The 17858-nt window shown below is 51.9% G+C and overlaps 1 protein-coding gene across 32 annotated transcripts in view; it reads left to right on the top strand.

The window, feature by feature from the left end:
- The window catches only part of PTPRS (protein tyrosine phosphatase receptor type S), a 251694-nt gene that overhangs the window by 205484 nt on the left and 28352 nt on the right, over positions 1-17858 (top strand). For 9 of the 32 annotated variants that reach the window (XM_043502564.1, XM_043502572.1, XM_043502570.1 and 6 more), the window contains 8 exons: positions 1420-1537; positions 6641-7231; positions 7920-8017; positions 8857-9110; positions 10669-10762; positions 11044-11259; positions 14262-14419; positions 15506-15529. In XM_043502564.1, coding sequence (XP_043358499.1) covers positions 1420-1537; positions 6641-7231; positions 7920-8017; positions 8857-9110; positions 10669-10762; positions 11044-11259; positions 14262-14419; positions 15506-15529 — 1553 coding nt within the window. The remainder of the gene's footprint in view (positions 1-1419; positions 1538-6640; positions 7232-7919; positions 8018-8856; positions 9111-10668; positions 10763-11043; positions 11260-14261; positions 14420-15505; positions 15530-17858) is intronic. The other 23 variants (XM_043502577.1, XM_038383799.2, XM_043502578.1 and 20 more) reach the window with 5 other exon arrangements.

Below are 17858 nucleotides of genomic sequence, written 5' to 3'. Positions count from 1 at the left end.
CGGGCAGGAATGTATTCGGACAGCCAGCCTAAGCTGCTGCCTGTGCTAACCCTGGCTCCATCGCTGTTTTTAGCATGAGCGCGCAAGCAGAGCTACCGTGTGTCTGTCTCCCTGACCTGGGAAGCGCACTCCCAGCTGCAGCGTAGGTAGACCCTGGAGGTACATCTACGCTACAATAAGAAACCTGCGGCGCTGAGTATCAGAGCCCGGGTCAGTTGACTGGGGTTCGGGCTGCAGGGATAAACGTTGTGGTGTCGATGTTCAGGCTCAGGCTGGAGCCTGGGCACTGAGACCCATCCCCATCACCGGGGCTCCAGCCCAAACATTGACACTGCAATGTTTAGCCCTGCAGCCCGAGCCCCACAAGCCCATGTCAGCTGTGGCCAGGCTGCGAGTCTTTGGTTGTCGCAGTCTAAGTGACTTGCCCAGGGTCACACAGAAAGTTTATGTCAGAGCAGGGAATTGAAGGCCACTTTTGTAGGTCTGAGGCTTGGGCTCTAACCACTAGACCATCCCTTCTCCTCAGCAGCATGTTGTTTTTAAGGTCCACTCTCTCACTGCCTGCCCCACTTTGGGCAAGACAGATGTTCTCAGGAGCAGAAAATTTTTCCCAAGTGCTAGCCTGGGGCCTAGACTTTGTAGAGGGAAGGGAGATCAAACAAACGCAAGGTTCCCTTCACCCTCCCACCCAGGGCTCTGGGGAAAACCCTGCTGTGCATGCCCCCATCCTGCTTGGTTTAACTTGGGCGTTCTTGTTATAACAGTCTTTGAAGGGCAGAATACCGCACTGCCAAGGGCCAGGCTAGAGTCCTGCTTCATAACAGAAGCTCTTTAGGAGCCAGCTTTGGTGAGAGTGATAGAGAATGGGGGGGGAGGGGGGATGTAGTGAAAGTAACACAGAGCCCTAGTATGCAGGCAGCAAATCTCACCTTGCAGTTTGCATTAAAGCAATCCCTTTAATATTACAGATGGTGGGGGTTTTTTTTGTTTGTTGTTTTTGTTTTTTTAAAAGTCTCTCACTGGCGCGTGTTGGGGAGAGAGTTTAATCTCCTTGAAGCCACGGAGCCCTCCTCTGAGACCGTGTGGGAGAGCGGGAAGCTTTGAAGAGCATGGCTGCGTTTTGATGGCTGAACCGGTTGGCGTTGAGATAGGGGCTGTGTTTGAGGTGGATTCGAGGGAGCATGCGTTTCATCCCAGTCCCTGCAGACGCTCGGTCTGTTCACGGCTGGGATGGTTGTGTTTCATAGCGTGCGTGCCCCCCCCAAACCTCTCCATGTTTTCCTAGAACTGCCTTGTGTTTTCAGTGTCGGTGAACGTTCCTGCATGCTGGAGAGGGCTAAGGTTCTTGCAAGGAAACAAGCTTTTGTTTTAAAAAACAAAAATCTCTCTCTCTCTCTCTCTTTGGGAACTTGCAAATAGGAAATGATCATTGCTGGGCTCCAGCCCGAGACCTCATACTCCATCACAGTGGCGGCTTACACCATGAAAGGGGACGGCGCCCGCAGCAAACCTAAACTGGTCACGACCAAGGGTGCAGGTGAGAGGCTCTCCCCCTCCCTGCCCTTTGGAACTCGTCTCACTCCCCCCAGCCCAGAATTGGAGAAACTCTTCCCTCTCTATGCAGCTCATCACATCTCGCAACCTTGTTATGCAGAGGAACAATTTCCCCAATCCAGCACTGAAGGCCTGATTCTCCCTAAAAACAGCCTCCTACCATAGTACCGCAGAGAACCCTCAGCTCACCACGCCCCCAGTCCTGTACCCCAGGGAACCTCCCACCTTAATACAGCCAAGCAGAGCATTCCCAATGCATAACCCCTCCCCCCAATCCTCTAAACCAGAGAACTCCCAGTTCTCCCTTGAAGAGAACATCCTCTCCCACCCAATACAGCAGAGAACCAACTCATTACACCTCCCGATCGCCTATACTAGATATGCTCCATCCCCAATACAGCTAAGGATTCCCTCCTCCTCAAACCACCCTGCTGATAAAGGGAAACTCGAACCTGGTCCAGTTTGTGCCGTGCAGGAGGTGTGGTGTAGACTTCTGGGCAGGGAACAGGGCTGCATACATCAGCAGGGGTTGTGAGTACTTGAGTAAGGTTTACCTGGAGGAAAGGCTGGAACCAGAGAGGTATCTATCACCTTTCCATGCTGCCTACGAGATCAGCGGCTCTGGCCCAGCGGAGAATTGGCCAGAGGGCTCAGCAAACCTGTCAGCGGCATGGAAGCCGGTGAGGTTGGAAGGAGATGGCTCCATGGCCCTACCAGAGTTCAGAGCAGCTCCTCCCGCTGGGGACCTCACAGACCAGGCACATGGACCTGAGAGGCAAAGGCCAGGAAATTCTCAGGCTGCGAGTGCAGTAGGATGGAAACTCTAGTGTCAGCTGACAAGAAAACCAGAGGTTGGAGCTCCCCAGTCAGGAGGTAGGGGTGAGGTGGGGGGAGGGATCAGCAGACGTAGGGCACTGAGATGGAAAGGAAAAGTCAGATCCTCTCTCACACAGGATCAACTGGTGTTGATCTAAAAGTCCCCAAATCCTCTCCTGGCACGGCCCTGGAATGAGGCATGTGCTCACTAGGAGGCCAGTAGTCCTCAGAGTCCTGATGATAATCTCCGCTTAGCGCTCCCCTCGAGCCATCCTTCCAGCTTGAAGGGGGTCGGCCACGCTCTGTCCAGAGCGATCACCAGCACTACAGATCCAGTGAAGGGGGTTTCTGCGCACTGGGCTGGCCTGGCCCTGCTCCCCCAGCACTGAGGACGCAGTGTCTGAAGTGCTCCCACTCCTAGGGAAATAGACTCCAACTGGGACCCTCAGCAGAGTCGTGCAGCGAACAGTTGCTGCGCCCCTGGGCCAGGCAGAGCACGCAGTGAATGTAGACCGGCAAACAGCAGAGGTATAGAACAGACATGGGGATATCTGAGGCCACCCGCTTTTCCACCCCCATCGCATTGTCTCTGACGGCTGTACTAGCAGCTCCAGGGTCAGTGCGGAGAGGAAAAACAGACAGCATTGACCTTTGCTAGACTGATCTCCTGGAGCCAGGCTCCGGCTGCCACGCAGCTGCCCTCCCAAGCCCCGATTCTTTCATCCCTTTGACTTATTCCTTGTGGCAGGGCTGCTCCCGGTCTGAGCACAAAGAAACGGGGTCGCGGCGAGGAGGCAGGGACAGAGCAGAGGAACGACAAAAGCCACCGAGGGATGTGTCTGTCTCTCGTTCCCCTGAACCTTTCTGCTGCACTGGGAAATGGGTCCCCTCGCCTCCTTTCATCCCTGGGGTCAGTGATGCTGCAATTCCTCCTCCACTATTGCAGCTCAGCTCAGCTCTGCAGCACTTGAAAGGTTTTATGGGGAAAGGAGAGGAGACCTGCTGGGCCTAAACCTGCAATTGGCCCTCTGAAACCTTCCCCTTATGTCTCAAGGCATTGCTATGGAATCGTATTTTCCCCCCTCCCTCTCCGCTCGTAGTGTTCCCTGCCCATCATGTTCTCACAGGCACTCCTCTCAGGCAACAGCTTTCTCCCCTTTTCATTCCCTTCCTGTATCTCTCTCTCTCTCTCTCTCTCTCTCCTTGCTGGTTTTTCTTCTCAGCTCAGGGGTTCTCTGCCTCCCTCTGCACAGGGCAGCTGCATCAGCTGACATCAGTCACTCCTGGAAATGTTTCAGAGTAGCAGCCGTGTTAGTCTGTATTCGCAAAAAGAAAAGGAATACCGTCTCTAAGGTGCCACCGGTACTCCTTTTCTTCCTGGAAATGTTGTGAGCTGCCACTCCAGTGATCAAAGGCCCTTGGTCAAATGTGGCGTAATTAACCTGGGCACCCCTAAGGCTACAAAGCCAACACAAAGCCGCAACTGAGGGAGCGAAGCAGCCAGGAATCTGGCGTCCTGGCCTAGAATGGGAAGGGCAGAAACCAGCATTGTGGCTCCCTTTCCATGTATCCTTTCTCCAGTGAGCGTTGGGGTTGGAGCATTGGAGCCTTTCCCCTTTAATGTGGCCTTTCCTGCCCAGTTGGAGGGGGTCCCGGTACTGAAGAGGACAAACCGTCGCGCCACAAATCCTCCAGACACTGAAGGAAACTTCATTCAGAGGCCAACAGCAAACCACCCACACATCTGCACCTCGCTCTTTTCAGTGCCACTTTAGTTCAGCCTGGCATACTGCCTCCTAACATCTCCCTGCTCCTTATCCTCTTGCTCTTCCTAGATTTCTCTCTTTCACTTCTTTCCCTCCTCTGTCTTTCTCCCTCTCTCACTTCTTCACTGGTCTCTCTTCCGTAGCCCTCCCCCCCCCCCCCGGTCCTTTGTCACTCATTCCCTCTGCCTTGTCGTCCTTTCTCATCTCTCATGTTAGAATGTGCAGCAGAGGTGCATCAGTCACCCAGATATGTTTTCTCCAGCAGAGCAGCTATTTCCCAAGACTCAATTTCCCCAAACTTGAAATAGCGTTCCCCCCTCCCACCTCCGCAAAAAATCTTTCAAATGGCTCTGAAACATTATCATCTCCTTTCCACTGTTGAGTCAATACACCTTCCAAGAGGAGAGATTTCTTTCTTTATCATTCAGGGCTAGGGGCTCAATTTAAATACTATAATACATCCAATTTTCTCCTTTAGCATCCAACCCAATTGCAAAATAAAACACTTTTTTCCCCTTCCTTTCCCCCTTCCCTCCAAATTATATTTGTGGTGCAAATGTAATATTTCCAGGCCTGGCTGATTATAGTAATGTTTGTGATAAAACCTGAGACATAAAGATAATGGCATTGTTTTTCTCTGTAATAACACTGTGTTTCTTAAGTGTTTCCAAAGGAGGTTTTCCCAGCAGCATTCACCAGCCATTCTCCAGTTGTTTGAAATGAATAAAACATTAGTTCCAGGCAGCCCATGCCTGGGTGTTCACATGTCTGGGCTGTTGCTTCCAACCAAGCAGGCTTCCCTGGCATCCCCTGGTGCTGCCAGGGTCTCTGAGTGTGTCACACACACACACTTGCCTTTCTGCCCAATGATGCCTTGCGTCAGCCAGGCCCAAAGCACCTTTCACGTCCTCACCTGCATGCCCCCAGCCAGATTAACTTCAGAGCTGGTTTGTGTTTCTCTGAAACCCATTTCCTTCCCTTCTACCCTCTCCTCCCCCGCTTCCTCAACTGGGAGAGAGAAGGAAATTAGATCTTTAATAGAGTGGAGTGAGTGTAAACCACACATGAGCTGCCGGAATTAATGCCCTCTCCACTCTGGCTCTGGTAACCCCGGGCCTGCATATGTAATCAAACCCTGGCCATTAGCTCATTTAGCATTCAGGCAGGGACGGGGCTCATTAGGCAGAGGCATCACCAAACTCCCACAATATCCCATAAACTCAGTAGAATTGACAGGTTGCGGAGGGCTGAGAACAATGTCCCTGTGATGTCCAGGAGGGGAGAAGCTGAACTGAGTAGACAGAGACGTGACTCTCCTCCACTTCACCCATATCCTGGGGTCTGTTTCCAGTCCCCGTTTGCCCCCATCTGTCTCTTCCCAGCTGGGTGATCGGACGGCTGCCAAACTTGCTTCGTGCCTGCTGCTCAGGACCCCAGGCTGCCCAGAAACTCGGCTTTCCCATTCTTCATTACTTCACCTTCAGCAACTCTGCGCTTTCCAGCTTGCCCCAACCTATTTCTGCCCTGTTTTGCTGCCTGAGTTGTGTTGTCCAGTGGCTATAACAGAAGGCTGGGAGACAGGACTCCTGGGTTCTCTCTTCCCAGCTCTGGGAGGCAAGTCTAGTTAGTACAACTGGAAGCTGGCCTCCTGGGATCTGTCACTGAGTCACCGTGGACCCTTCCTGCAGAACATTTTGGAGGGAGGGGGTTAAAGCATCAAAACTATATGTCTAAACCTGACTCTGGAGTAGTACTTAGCACTTCGATACTATGTTTCCTTTCCTAAATTGAAGCCTGGCAAATTAAAAACGGAAACAAGTGTCAGTTTTAAGTGAGAATAATTAACCGTTGGAATAATTTACCAAGAGGTGGGGGTGGATTCTCCATCCCTGACCGCTTTCAAATCAAGATGGGATGTTTTCCAAAGAGGCCGGTTCTAGGAATTATTCTGGGGAAGTTCTCTGGCCGGTGTTATTGAGTCGGATTGCCTGTGTGATCACAGTGGTCTGTCCTGGTCTTGGAATCTATGGCTCTAAATGCTTTCCAAACATTAATCCATTCATCATCACAAAGCTTCCTGTGAGATGTGCAAATGTTAACATTCCCGTTTCAGACAGTGAGTCACAGTGAAGTCAAGGTAAATGCTTCCGAAAGTGGCCACTAATTTTGGGAGCCTGACTTGAGACACCCAGGGCCTGATTTTCAGGGCAACCGGCAGTCAGTGGCAGCTGGGGGTGCCTGGCCCTGCTGAATTCAGGCCTGAAGATGTCTTGAATTGGGCACCCAAAATTCAGCAGCCACTCAAAAGTGTTGGTCCACGTGGCCTTGGGCAAGTCACTCCGCAAGCGAGTAGTGGAGCCAACAAGAGAAGCCAGGATTTCCTTGTGCCCACTTTTTGAGATAGCTCTGCCCTCTGACCCCTTCACCCAGCTTCTCCATCCCCTGTGTGAGGAGGAGAGCTGGCACGAGACTGAGCTTGTCTCTTCTCTTCTTTTCTCTCCCAGTTCCAGGGAAGCCCATCCTGTCCGTGCATCAGACTCAGGAGAATTCTCTCCTGGTGAAATGGGAGCCTCCCTTGGATGCCGAGGGCCAGGTCTTGGGTTACCGGCTCCAATTCGGTCGACAGGACATCGACCCCCTATTCACCTTGGAGTTCATGGCCCAGGAGGATAAGTACACCGCCACCAACATCCACAAGGGCGCCACGTACGTTTTCAAGTTGGCCGTGAAAAGCCGGGCTGGCTTTGGGGAAGAGGCCGTGCAGGAGCTGACCATCCCCGAAGACATCCCCAAAGGTTACCCCCAAATCCTTGAGGCGAGCAACATCACCTCCATGTCGGTCCAGTTCGGCTGGTTGCCCCCTGTGCTGGCTGAGAGGAATGGAGCCATTGTCAAGTACACCGTGGCCTACCGGGAAGCCGGTTCCCCCGGCAACCCCTTGGAAAAAGACCTGTCCCCCTCCCCTGAGAACTCATACACGCTCAACGGCCTCAAACCCAACACCGCCTATGATGTTAAAATCCGGGCTCACACGAGTAAAGGGCCTGGGCCATACAGCCCGACCGTCCAGTATCGGACGTTCCTACTGGACCAAGGTAGGACTTACCGGTTTCTCCTCTCTCTCCTTGTAACCGGGGCTGGCACCGGGAGGCAGAGAGCTGGGGCGGTCCAGCCAGCCTAGGACGGGCTGGTGAGTAAATGCAAAGCACTTGGTCTCACGCACAGGCCCCGCGCTCCTCTCTGCCTTCGCCAGGTAAGTCCCTTTTACTGCTTCCTTCCAAGTTAAGTCCAGACGCCCTCCTGACTGGCCACCGGGGCAAGCCAGCCTCTCTCACAGGTGGGACGAGCCTTTTCTTCCGCTTTCACAAGCCGCCATGCAGCCAGATGCCAAACACAAACCCGGCAGAGGCTTGTCCTCAGCTGAGCCTGCTTAGACATCCACAGCAGCTGAGCCTGCTGATTCTCCACAGCAGCTGCTCGGGCACCCAGCGTTTCATGGGGGGTTTTGGCTGGGTGGGGTGGGGGGAGGCGGGATGTCTTTGGGCAGAGATCCTCCCCCACCCCGCCCCTGGATTAGGCTAGGGTTTGGCGTGGGAAGGGGTGTCGGGGATGGGACTCTTGCAAAACCCAAGCAGAGTGTGGAAGAGGGAACAGGTCCTTTTGTTCCCTGTGTCAGTGCAGCCAGCCCCCTGCTGTCGGTATCTGATAGCCCTCCGCTCTCTCTTTCCCCTACCCCATTCTTTCCCTTTCCCGCCCCCCTCTCTTTGCACTTTCTTCCAGCAGTTTTGCCCAAAAACTTCAAGGTGAAGATGGTGATGAAGACATCCGTCCTCTTAAGCTGGGAGTTCCCCGAGAACTACAACTCTCCCATCCCCTACAAGGCAAGTGGGACTGGGGACCCTGTCCCCGTGGCCCACCTCTCGGGGGCTGTAGGGCAGCAGGGGGTAGAATTCAGAGATGGTATATTCAGGGTTAAACCCTCCTCCTCCCCTGAACCCAGCTCCCACGGGCACTCCTGGAGAGACGCTTATCTCCTGCTCGGGGTCCAGCAGTTCCCATGGGGAGTCTGACTGCGGGAAGCTCGTCTCCATTACCTCTACGTCAACCCACCAGGGGCTTTTTGTAGTGTTTTGGAACACAGCCTCTTCTCCCTGCCCCCAAAAACTTTTCTGAGCAGCAATGAAGTATAGAGTTGGGGACTGAGATTTGGGATTCTTAGATTCTGTTCCTGGTTATGGAGGATGGAGGAGGAATATGGTCTAGTGGGTAGAGCTTGGAGCTTAAGAGACAGGACTCCTGAGTTGTGTTCCCAGCCACAGGTGGGGAGTGGTGTCTCATAGATGTGACTGGTGCATTTGAGAATTGGTTTCATTCTCAGCTCTGCTATTGATTCCCTCTCACCTTGGGCAACTCGCTTCAGTGGTCCGTGCCTCAGTTTCTCCATGTCTAAAATCAGAATACTGCTTCCCAGGGAAGTCATGAGGCTTCATCCCATGCCTGTAAAGTGCTGCAAGACCCTACAGATGAGGGTGCTATAGAAAGCCAAAGGAGTTTTGTGGTTGCTCCCCACCCAGACACTCGTTCCCATGTACGCGGCAGTTGCGTGGCGGGGTTAGCGGCTGAGCTGCAGGGGCAGTGCTGCTGGGGAGGGCAGGAGGGCTCTGCGGTGTGGTGTTGCATAGAGGAGGCTGACTCCTATGGGTGCTCTGGCCTTGCTCAGATCCAGTACAATGAGCTGAACATCGACGTAGACGGCCGCACCACCAAAAAGCTTATCACCAATCTGAAACCCCGCACTTTCTACAACTTTGTCCTGACGAACCGGGGGAACAGCATGGGCGGCCTGCAGCAGAACGTGGCAGCCTGGACAACCGCTGACATGCTGACCAAGAAGCCGGAGGTGACTCACAAGGCCGACGTGGATGGCAACGTGGTGGTGATCCTGCCGGACGTGAAGAGCTCAGTGCCTGTCCAGTAGGTTCCTATTATTGCAGTGAACGTAGCGGCGGTAGATCATAACGCACAGGGCCGTGCAGGCAGCCGCAGTACCCACAGAACGAGCACAGGCAGGGCAGAGCAAATGTCTCCCCACTAGCTGTCCTGCAAGTGTGCCTCAATCGTGGTGTGGAGGAGCAGCCTCCCTGGGCTGAGAAATGTTCATCTTCTGTGGCCCATTCAGTCCTTGGCTTGTCCACTGAGGCTACCAGCAAAGTTACCCACTAGCAGCAGGCGGGCACCACTGGCTCATTCCCCCATGGACCAGCAAACAGCCCCCAGAGAGTCGGTTGCTGCTGGCCCAGATTCAAGCTGGTGACGTAGACGGGGAAGGATTGGTGTCCTTATTATGCGGCCTCCTTCATCTGCCAGGGGGTCACTGTCCCATTTGCTTCATCTTGCGGCACCACAAGACCTTGTATGCTCAGAGGAAGGGGGCACTGGGTTGGGAATCACGAGACCCAGGTTTGATTCCTGGCCCCGGCAGACAGATGCCCTGTGTGACCTTGGGCAAGTCTCTGCTCGGGGCCTCATCTGACCAAGCCTTTGTTGGGGGTGCGGGGAGGGGCTGACGGCCATCAGTGCTTTGGGAAACCTCCCCCTTGGCTTGTAAACTGTCTGGGGACAAGGCCCCTCTGGTACAGCGCAGCCCTATAGGGCCTTGATACCAGTGAGGATACCAATATTAAATAGCAGGGATACACAAGATGATACTAACGAGGCAGAGATGCCTAGAACAATTGATAGGAACTGCAAATTCCCCTGCAGCCCAGGGCCCGAGAGTGGGACGTGCCAGCTTCCGTGAGTCTGCTCCACTGCCTTTGCCCCTGCTCGGAAGCCACGAGAGAGGACGAATGATGGTTTCAAAGGCAGGCCTGCCAGGGAAGGAAGGACCCGTGGAGCAAAAATAAAAGGGCCCCCGGTGCCAGGGTGGAAACTAGCTAGTGTTCTACACCAAGCTAGGAGCTAAAAGTGAATGACTGGATTTGGCTCTCCCTCCGCCATCCACAATGCCATGAGGGGCCTGGTGACTTGGGAACGTTGGATCCCAAGGCTTCTGCTGTAGCACAAACTGTGAGACAGCTGCCCATGGAAAAATGATTCGATGCAGTCGTGGGGGGGGGGCTGGTTTCTTTGCTACAAGGTGCTCGCTCAGATCCTGCGGGGCTGCATAGAGGGTGGGTAGGCAGCCATGAGGGCGTGGTCCTTGGAGAGGAGGAAACGACTGACCTCTACTCCACCAATGATGGTGTAAGTCAGGGATGCAGGTGTCAGCCAGCAATCGGCCTCCACCGGCAGCCAGCGAGTGGGGGTGCGGATAGGGAGAGGTGATGTGAGACCAACGTTATTTTATAACCCCTGTCGTCATTGTGTTGCTCAGGGGCTTTCCCATCAGCAGCATGCCAGGGGTTCCTTCCATAACGAATGGTAATGCCAGGTAGAAAAAATAATATCCTAGGAATTATCAGTTCTGGGGGCTGTGTGAGATTCCGACCGGCAGCTTCATCCGTCTTGTCTTTTCCTTCCCAACTCTCAGGGCTTACTACATCGTGGTGGTGCCTTTAAAGAAATCAAGGGGGGGCCAGTTCGTGAACCCCGTGAGCAGCCCCGAGGAAATGGACCTGGAAGAGGTGAGCACTCGGTCAGCTCTGCTCCAATCACAGGGAGAGGCACCTCTGCAGATGAGCAAATGGCTATAACCGACTGGGTGACGTGTGACGCACCATTGGCCCCTTTCCTGGAAAGATCAGCCCCAAAGCAAAGAGAGTGGGGCAGGGCAAATCCCGCAGAGCTTGTAGAACAAGCGGAGCTAATGTGTTCACATTGAACAGTTCAATTCTCCCTCCCTTCCTCCTGGTCCTGGTGCACCGGAGCATTTGGGTCTCAAGCGTTGCATTCTTTTCTTTTCCAGCTGATTCAGGACATCTCCAGGCTTCAGCGCCGGAGCCTCCGTCATTCCCGGCAGCTGGATTTCCCCAAGCCATACATCGCTGCCCATTTCCACACGCTACCCTCCCACTTTATCCTGGGGGACATGAAACACTACGACAACTTTGAAAACAAAGCCCTGGAGCCGGGACACAAATACGTTATCTTCATCCTGGCGGTGCTGCAGGACTTGGAAGCTGTAAGTGTCGCTCGTTCCTCTGCTGTCCGTTTTTCTCAGAAGCTAGGGATCCTGCTGTCCCCTTACAGACTAGAATCAGCTGCTGCAGGTGAAATTACTTTGCAAGCCAGCCTGGGACCTGGCATGTACCATTTGTATGGCGCTTGGGAACCATATTCCTCTAAGAACATTTTAAAATGGCTTTTGGGATGGTAGGGGCTACGTTTTGAAAAGGTTTCCAAAAATCCACCTGGAAAATTTGTGAGCAGGGCTGTTTGCAGGTGCACATACCCTTGACTGTAAACAGGCACTCACATGCAGGGCCAGGTAGCCAGGTGGCTCTGAGTGGGAAAGCAGTGGGTGAGTGCAATGCCCTTCAGTTTTACAGACGTGCTTCGGGAGGTGGTTTTTCACACTTGGGGAGAGCCCTGCAAACCTGCAGGGATCTGTGGACCAAGTTTGCGGATCGGATGCAGATACAAATTTGGTATCCGTGCAGGGTTCTACACTTGGGCTCTCTGAGCTGATATTTCAGTATCTTTCAGTTCTAGACTCACATCTGGAGTCCAACGACTGACTTTGTTGCAAAAAGTGTCCCTCCCCCGAGCAGAGCAATAAACTCAGGCAGGCGTCCTGCTTTCAGAGCAATGTGTCCTATGCGTGGGAAGTGTGAGCGGGGAGTGCCTTACCGAGAGAATCAGTTTAGCATGCTCTGGGTCCTGTTCTAATCTTTAGCAATCCTGTGAATTTCAGTGGCGCTGCACAAGCCTGAATTTGACCCTCTGAAAGCAATTGCTTTAATATTCACCTGCCTTTTTTCCTGCTGCGAAATAGGAAACAGTCTAATACTTCATCACATTAAATCCCACTGCGGAATTGTAGCGAGAAGTTATTACAGTCGTGTTTTTAAAATGGGGGTGGCTGGAAATAAATATTTAGTTGTCTATTTAATATTAAAGGATTAGGCTGACATGCCTGGGAACGGATTTCCCAATCGGATTACTCCTGTTTGTGGTAATTTCTGCTTTAAGGACGAGGTCCTGCACAGTCACTAGCAATGGGCTGAAATAACAGCAGCCATCCTTGGTGTCTGTGGACAGGAACAACCCCACAAAGCTGCGTGCCACCCACCTGTGAGTGGTCATCCTGCCCCGGCTACCGACTCAGTTATGTCACTGCTCTGTGCCTCAGTTTCCCCATCTGTACAATGGGGGTGATAACACCTCTTTTGTGGTGGGTGGGTGTCATAACATTTGTAAAGCCTTGACAAGGGAAAGTGCTAAGTAAGTGTTTGATATTCTTCTGATCTCTTGAGTTGCGTGCCAGGAGGGTATTTTCATGGAATTGGGGCCTGTCTGGAGAACACTTCAATCTCTTTGGTCACTCGATTACAGACCTAAAAGTGGCAATTCTTCAACAAAAAAACTTCAAAAACAGACTCCAACGAGAGACTGCTGAATTGAAATTAATTTGCAAACTGGATACAATTAACTTAGGCTTGAATAAAGACAGGGAGTGGATGGGTCATTACACAAAGTAATCAGAGTAGCAGCCGTGTTAGTCTGTATTCGCAAAAAGAAAAGGAGTACTTGTGGCACCTTAGAGACTAACAAATTTATTATTATTATTATTATTATTATTGATTATGCAAGGCACTGAATTTAGCCGTATAGAGTGGAAATCTGTCAACTTCATGAAAAAACTCGCACAGAAAATTTGTTAGTCTCTAAGGTGCCACAAGTACTCCTTTTCTTTTTACACAAAGTAAAACCATTTCCCCATGTTTATTCCCCCTTACCCCACACACACACTGTTCCTCAGACGTTCTTGTCAACTGCAGGAAATGGCTCACCTTGATTATCACTACAAAAGGTTTTTTTTCTCTCCTGTTGGTAATAGCTCACCTTAAGGATCACTCTTGTTACAGTGTGTATGGTAACACCCATGGTTTCATGCTCTCTGTGTATATAAATCTCCCCACTGTATTTTCCACTGCATGCATCTGATGAAGTGAGCTGTAGCTCATGAAAGCTTATGCTCAAATAAATTTGTTAGTCTCTAAGGTGCCACAAGGACTCCTTTTCTTTTTGCTGGAGACATGAGAAGCTTTTGGCTAAGAGGGCTCTGCTGTAATGGACAATGTGTGGTAGCGTTTTCCATCCAGCCGGACCCCTAATAGAGTGAACGTACAATGCTCCTCTAGAAGGCAGGCAGCCTCCCCTGGGGTGGAGCGTGTCAGTGGTTCTGCACTGGGAGTACAGCCTAGACTGAGGAGAGGGAAGGGGAGAAAAATTCTGTTTATTAATTTGTACTTAGTGGCGGGGGGGGGAGGGGGGAAGTCGCCATGTCATTCTGTGTCTGAGTATTAATCCTATCTTTACTCCTTTCCCCCTCTCCCGTTTCAATGTAATCCTGGCTGAGCGCCAAATCCAGAGGGTGAGGTGAGGAATTGGAGGTAGATTGGGGAGAGGCCGCTGGGTTAGTGTGAAATGGAGGCCTGCACAACCGGTTCTGAAGCAGCTGGTGTGCTGATTGCATTGGAGTCAGGATATGGGACTAGATCCTTGGTTCTCAGCCTATTTACCATTGTGGGCCGCATCCAATATTATCTGTATGGCCCTGAGGATGTTACATGGGCCGAAGCTATGTGCTGATTGGGCCGCAAGCAGCCCACGGGCCGCAGGTTAGGAACCACTGGACTAGATGGATCTTGGGCTAAGCCAGTCTGGCCGTTCATGGGAACATGGGGTCTCCTTGGTCCATCTAATCTAGCATCCCATCGGATAGTGTCTAGATCAGTTCCTTCAGATGCAGGTGCAAGAACCCCCCTACTGGACAGCTGTGGGGAAAGTTGCTCATAGAGGAAGTTTCTTCTTAACCCCATGTGTTAGTGGTTGGTGTCTGCCCCAAAGCTTATGGGCCTATCTCCCTTATAAGGGTTTCTCTTCTGGAATGAAGCTGGGGCTGTTCCCAGGCCCACACCCCTTTCTGAATGCTGTTTTATTATGTTTTGTGTTTTCCAGACATTCGCAGCTAGTCCTTTCTCCGACCCGATCCAGCTGGACAACCCCGACCCGCAGCCAATCATTGATGGAGAGGAGGGCTTGATATGGGTCATCGGGCCAGTCCTTGCCGTGGTCTTCATCATCTGCATCGTCATCGCCATCCTGCTCTACAAAAAGTAAGGCTCGTCTCTGTGCCCACTCCCAGGAGCTCAAGAGCACTGCACGCTCTGTCTCAGAGTCGCTGGGCTGAGGGTCTGGCCCCTGGTCAGAGCTACAGAGCGCTGGGGAAAGGAGATGCTGGGGGAATAGGGAGGGACTGGGCGGCTCAGGGGACTGGTAATGGGATCACCTGGTTCAAATCCAGCTCAGGTCCATGGTCAATAAAGCCATGTCCATGTAGTGGTAGTTCAGTGGCCTTGAAAGAAATGGGTTTGGCAGATCTCAGCCCAGTTCCTAGAGGACAGAGGTTCACATTGGGTGATTCCCCTCTGGTTCAGCACGGGGGGGATGTGGAGGAATGTTCTGCTGATGCCCACAGCCTCTCCAATGTGTGGGTAAACAGAGACCTCCAGGGCTCTCGGTCTGGTGCTCTTCACACAAGCCCACGGATCAGAGCATTAGGCTGCTTCTCCAGCTAGGGGCGGGAGGGGGGACGCAAAAGAGATTAGAAGAGGAGCAGTGGGGGTGCAACATGCTTTTGTGGGAGGCTCCTTGAAAGCCCCCCGCCTTCCCTCGTGCAGCCAGCCACCAGGGCAGCTCATGAACACAAAGAGCAGCAAGTTCCGGCAGCAGCTTGCTAGCCTGACCTTCGCGTATCAGCTCCCAGGGCCCTTGGCTCAGCTACAGGAGCACCCAGGCCCAGCCCGACCATGTGTAGAGTGCTGGGTTGGGGGGGGAAGGGAGGGGGAATGGCTAGAGGAAAAGGACTGGGCCGGGGAGGGGGAAGCCAAGGAAGGGGGGATGACAGTGACTGTGCCAACTCAAGTCACAGAGTGACACTGGTAGCAGGGGCACCCAGCATACGGGCTCTACCAGTCAGGCTTTGCCATGCTCTCTCTTTCATCTGCCTGGAGATTTCTGCCCATGCTCTTGGGGGATGTTTTTAGGCACCCGCCTTTGCTTTATCCCCAATGGGTTTGAAATGTCTGAATACCGTCCGTTGGTGCCGCTCCGAGCTGGGGATCTCGCCTTTCCATGTGTGTTATGGGGGTTCGCACTCCGTTCTAACCCCAACGTTTGTCTTTTCTTCCTTCCACTTACTGCTCCCCGGACAGCAAGCCAGACAGGTAAGAGCACCAGGTTTGGCATCTCTGTAGATCCCCACCGCACCGGATTGGCTGTGCCTTGGGGCAGAGATCTCTGCCCACATGCTGACTCATCTCCTGTCCTGGGCACTCCCACTCCCACTGTCCCTAAAGGACAGCAGATACCAAGATCTCACAGGCGCGTTTGTGTCAGCGGAAAGGCAGAGGGGGCAACGGGAAGCCCAGCTGCCTGTTCATGATAGGATGGCCCCTCTTCAAGCCAAAGCCAAATCCTGCTTGGAGGAGGGTGAGGGTGGCTGTAAATGTTGGGTTAATGGAGCAGAGACGCACCTAGTCATGTTGCGGTCCAAGCCAAGTGCAGGGCCAGGGGATGTCTCCTCTCCCTGTCCAGTGGCTCTGCGCTGACTTTCCCTGGAACTCTGGGAGTCTTTCCAGCAATTTCCAAGGCTGTGAGATTTTTTTGCTAGAAATAACTCACACGCTTGGCCATGAGTATTCTGGCTCCAGTCAGAAGCAGCAGTGAATGAAAGTGCCTGCGCAGTGCTGCGATTCCCGCGCAGTGCTCCTTGTAGAGCAGGCTGGGCTTATCACACTGCCTCCAGCTAGTAGGGCTTTAAAAGACAACTAAAAATACATTTAACACTCTGCACCTCTGTGTAGGTAATGGCATCTCTGTAGCTGCAGCAGGCATGGGAGACGGGGGGGTTTCTGTGCCGTGCAGACTGGGAAAGGGAGTGGCCATGAAGTGACCTGGGCTACAACAGTACATGAGATTCTCAGTCTGCAACTAGGCGAAGAAAGTTCCTAAATAGACCGAGAAGCAAACCTTATTTCTTTCTGCCTCGGAGCCGTGGGTAGAACAGCCTGTGCTTTGCAGATGCCTCTGTAGACTCCAGCTCCTGGAGCTTAAAATCCCCTGGCCGAGACCAGAACTTGTCTACACACACAGTTGCACTGGTGTGACTTGAAACCAGTATAGTTAAAGGTGTGCAAAAGGCTGGGTGGACACATTTTATTTCGGTTTAAACCTGATTTATTTTGGTTTATCTTAAATCCGTTAGGCTTGGTCTACGCCCACAGCTCCACTGGTTTAACTAAAGATGGGATTTTTAAACTGATTTAGTTAAATTGGTGCAACTTTGGGCTGGGGTACACTAACAGATTAGGTCGGTTTAACTACATCAGTCAGGTGTGAAAAATCCACATTCTGGAGTGGTGCAGGTAAGTTAAAGCGACCTAAGTCCTTGTGTAGACAGTGCTAGTGAGTGGAAGAATTCTTCCGTCGATCTGGCTACCACCTCTTGGGAAGGTGGATTGCCTACACCAGCGGGAGAATCTCTCCCGTCAGCATAGGTAGTGTCTACACTTAAGTACTACAGCCATGAAGCTGCAGTAGCCCAGCTGTGCCCACTGTAGCATTTTAAGTGAAGACAAGCCCTTTGTGTGTTGACGCTCTTAAATCAATTGAACCCTGGTTTCTGTTGGCCTAGTTTGCCCCTGTAAATTTGCTAAACCAATGTAAATAGTTTTAAACCTATATGAGTGTCCATTTAGGCATTTGCACTGGTTTAACTAAATCAGGGCAAGTTTATGTGTAGACAAGTTCAAACAGGAGTAGGAACAAGTTAAGCTAAACTAAAATAAGGTACTTAAGCTGAAGTAGGCTTTGTTAAGACTAGAATGTTACACGTGTTTAACTTCTATCAGCTTTTAAACTAACATATCTAAACTGGTGCCAAAGCCTATGTGGACATGCATATTCCGATTTAAGAGTGTCTTATTTCAGTTTGACTTAAACCAATTTCTGTTCAATCTAAACTAAACCAAATTAAGCATGTCCACACAGCCTTTGGTACCAACAAAACTAAATCAGTTTAAAACACACCTTTAGCAGGGCAACTCTTTCATATAGACAAGACCTTGGAGCGTCCACCCAGGGATTAGCTTTGGTTTAATTAAAACAGTGTACGTTTGTGTGTAGATAAGGCTCGGTAAATGACCAGTGCTGTAAATGAAGTTGCCAGTGTACGTTAAGCTGCAGCTGCGCCATTGTAAGGTGCACTGTTTAGCAACTCTTTATCACCAAGATAGAGCTCTCCTGGCGACAAAATAAAATCAATTCCAGCGAGGGGCGGTAGCTTCATCACCGGGAGCGCTGCTCCCGCCAACGAAATGCTGTCCACACCAGTGCTTTTCCTTGTTCAAACTTTTATCCTTCAGGGATAGGGTGTTCTTTCACACCCCTGAGCAACAAAAGTTTTAACGACGAAAGTGCCAGTGTAGACACAGCCTAGGTTGAGTGTGTGCAACTTGCAAACCGAGAAGATGATAAGAGGCTTTAGCGGAAAAG

This window comes from Dermochelys coriacea, chromosome 25 (assembly GCF_009764565.3).
Source record: "Dermochelys coriacea isolate rDerCor1 chromosome 25, rDerCor1.pri.v4, whole genome shotgun sequence".
NCBI classification, from domain to species: Eukaryota; Metazoa; Chordata; order Testudines; family Dermochelyidae; genus Dermochelys; species Dermochelys coriacea.
Note: the sequence above shows the minus strand (reverse complement) of the source record. Positions and strands in the feature narration are given on the sequence as shown.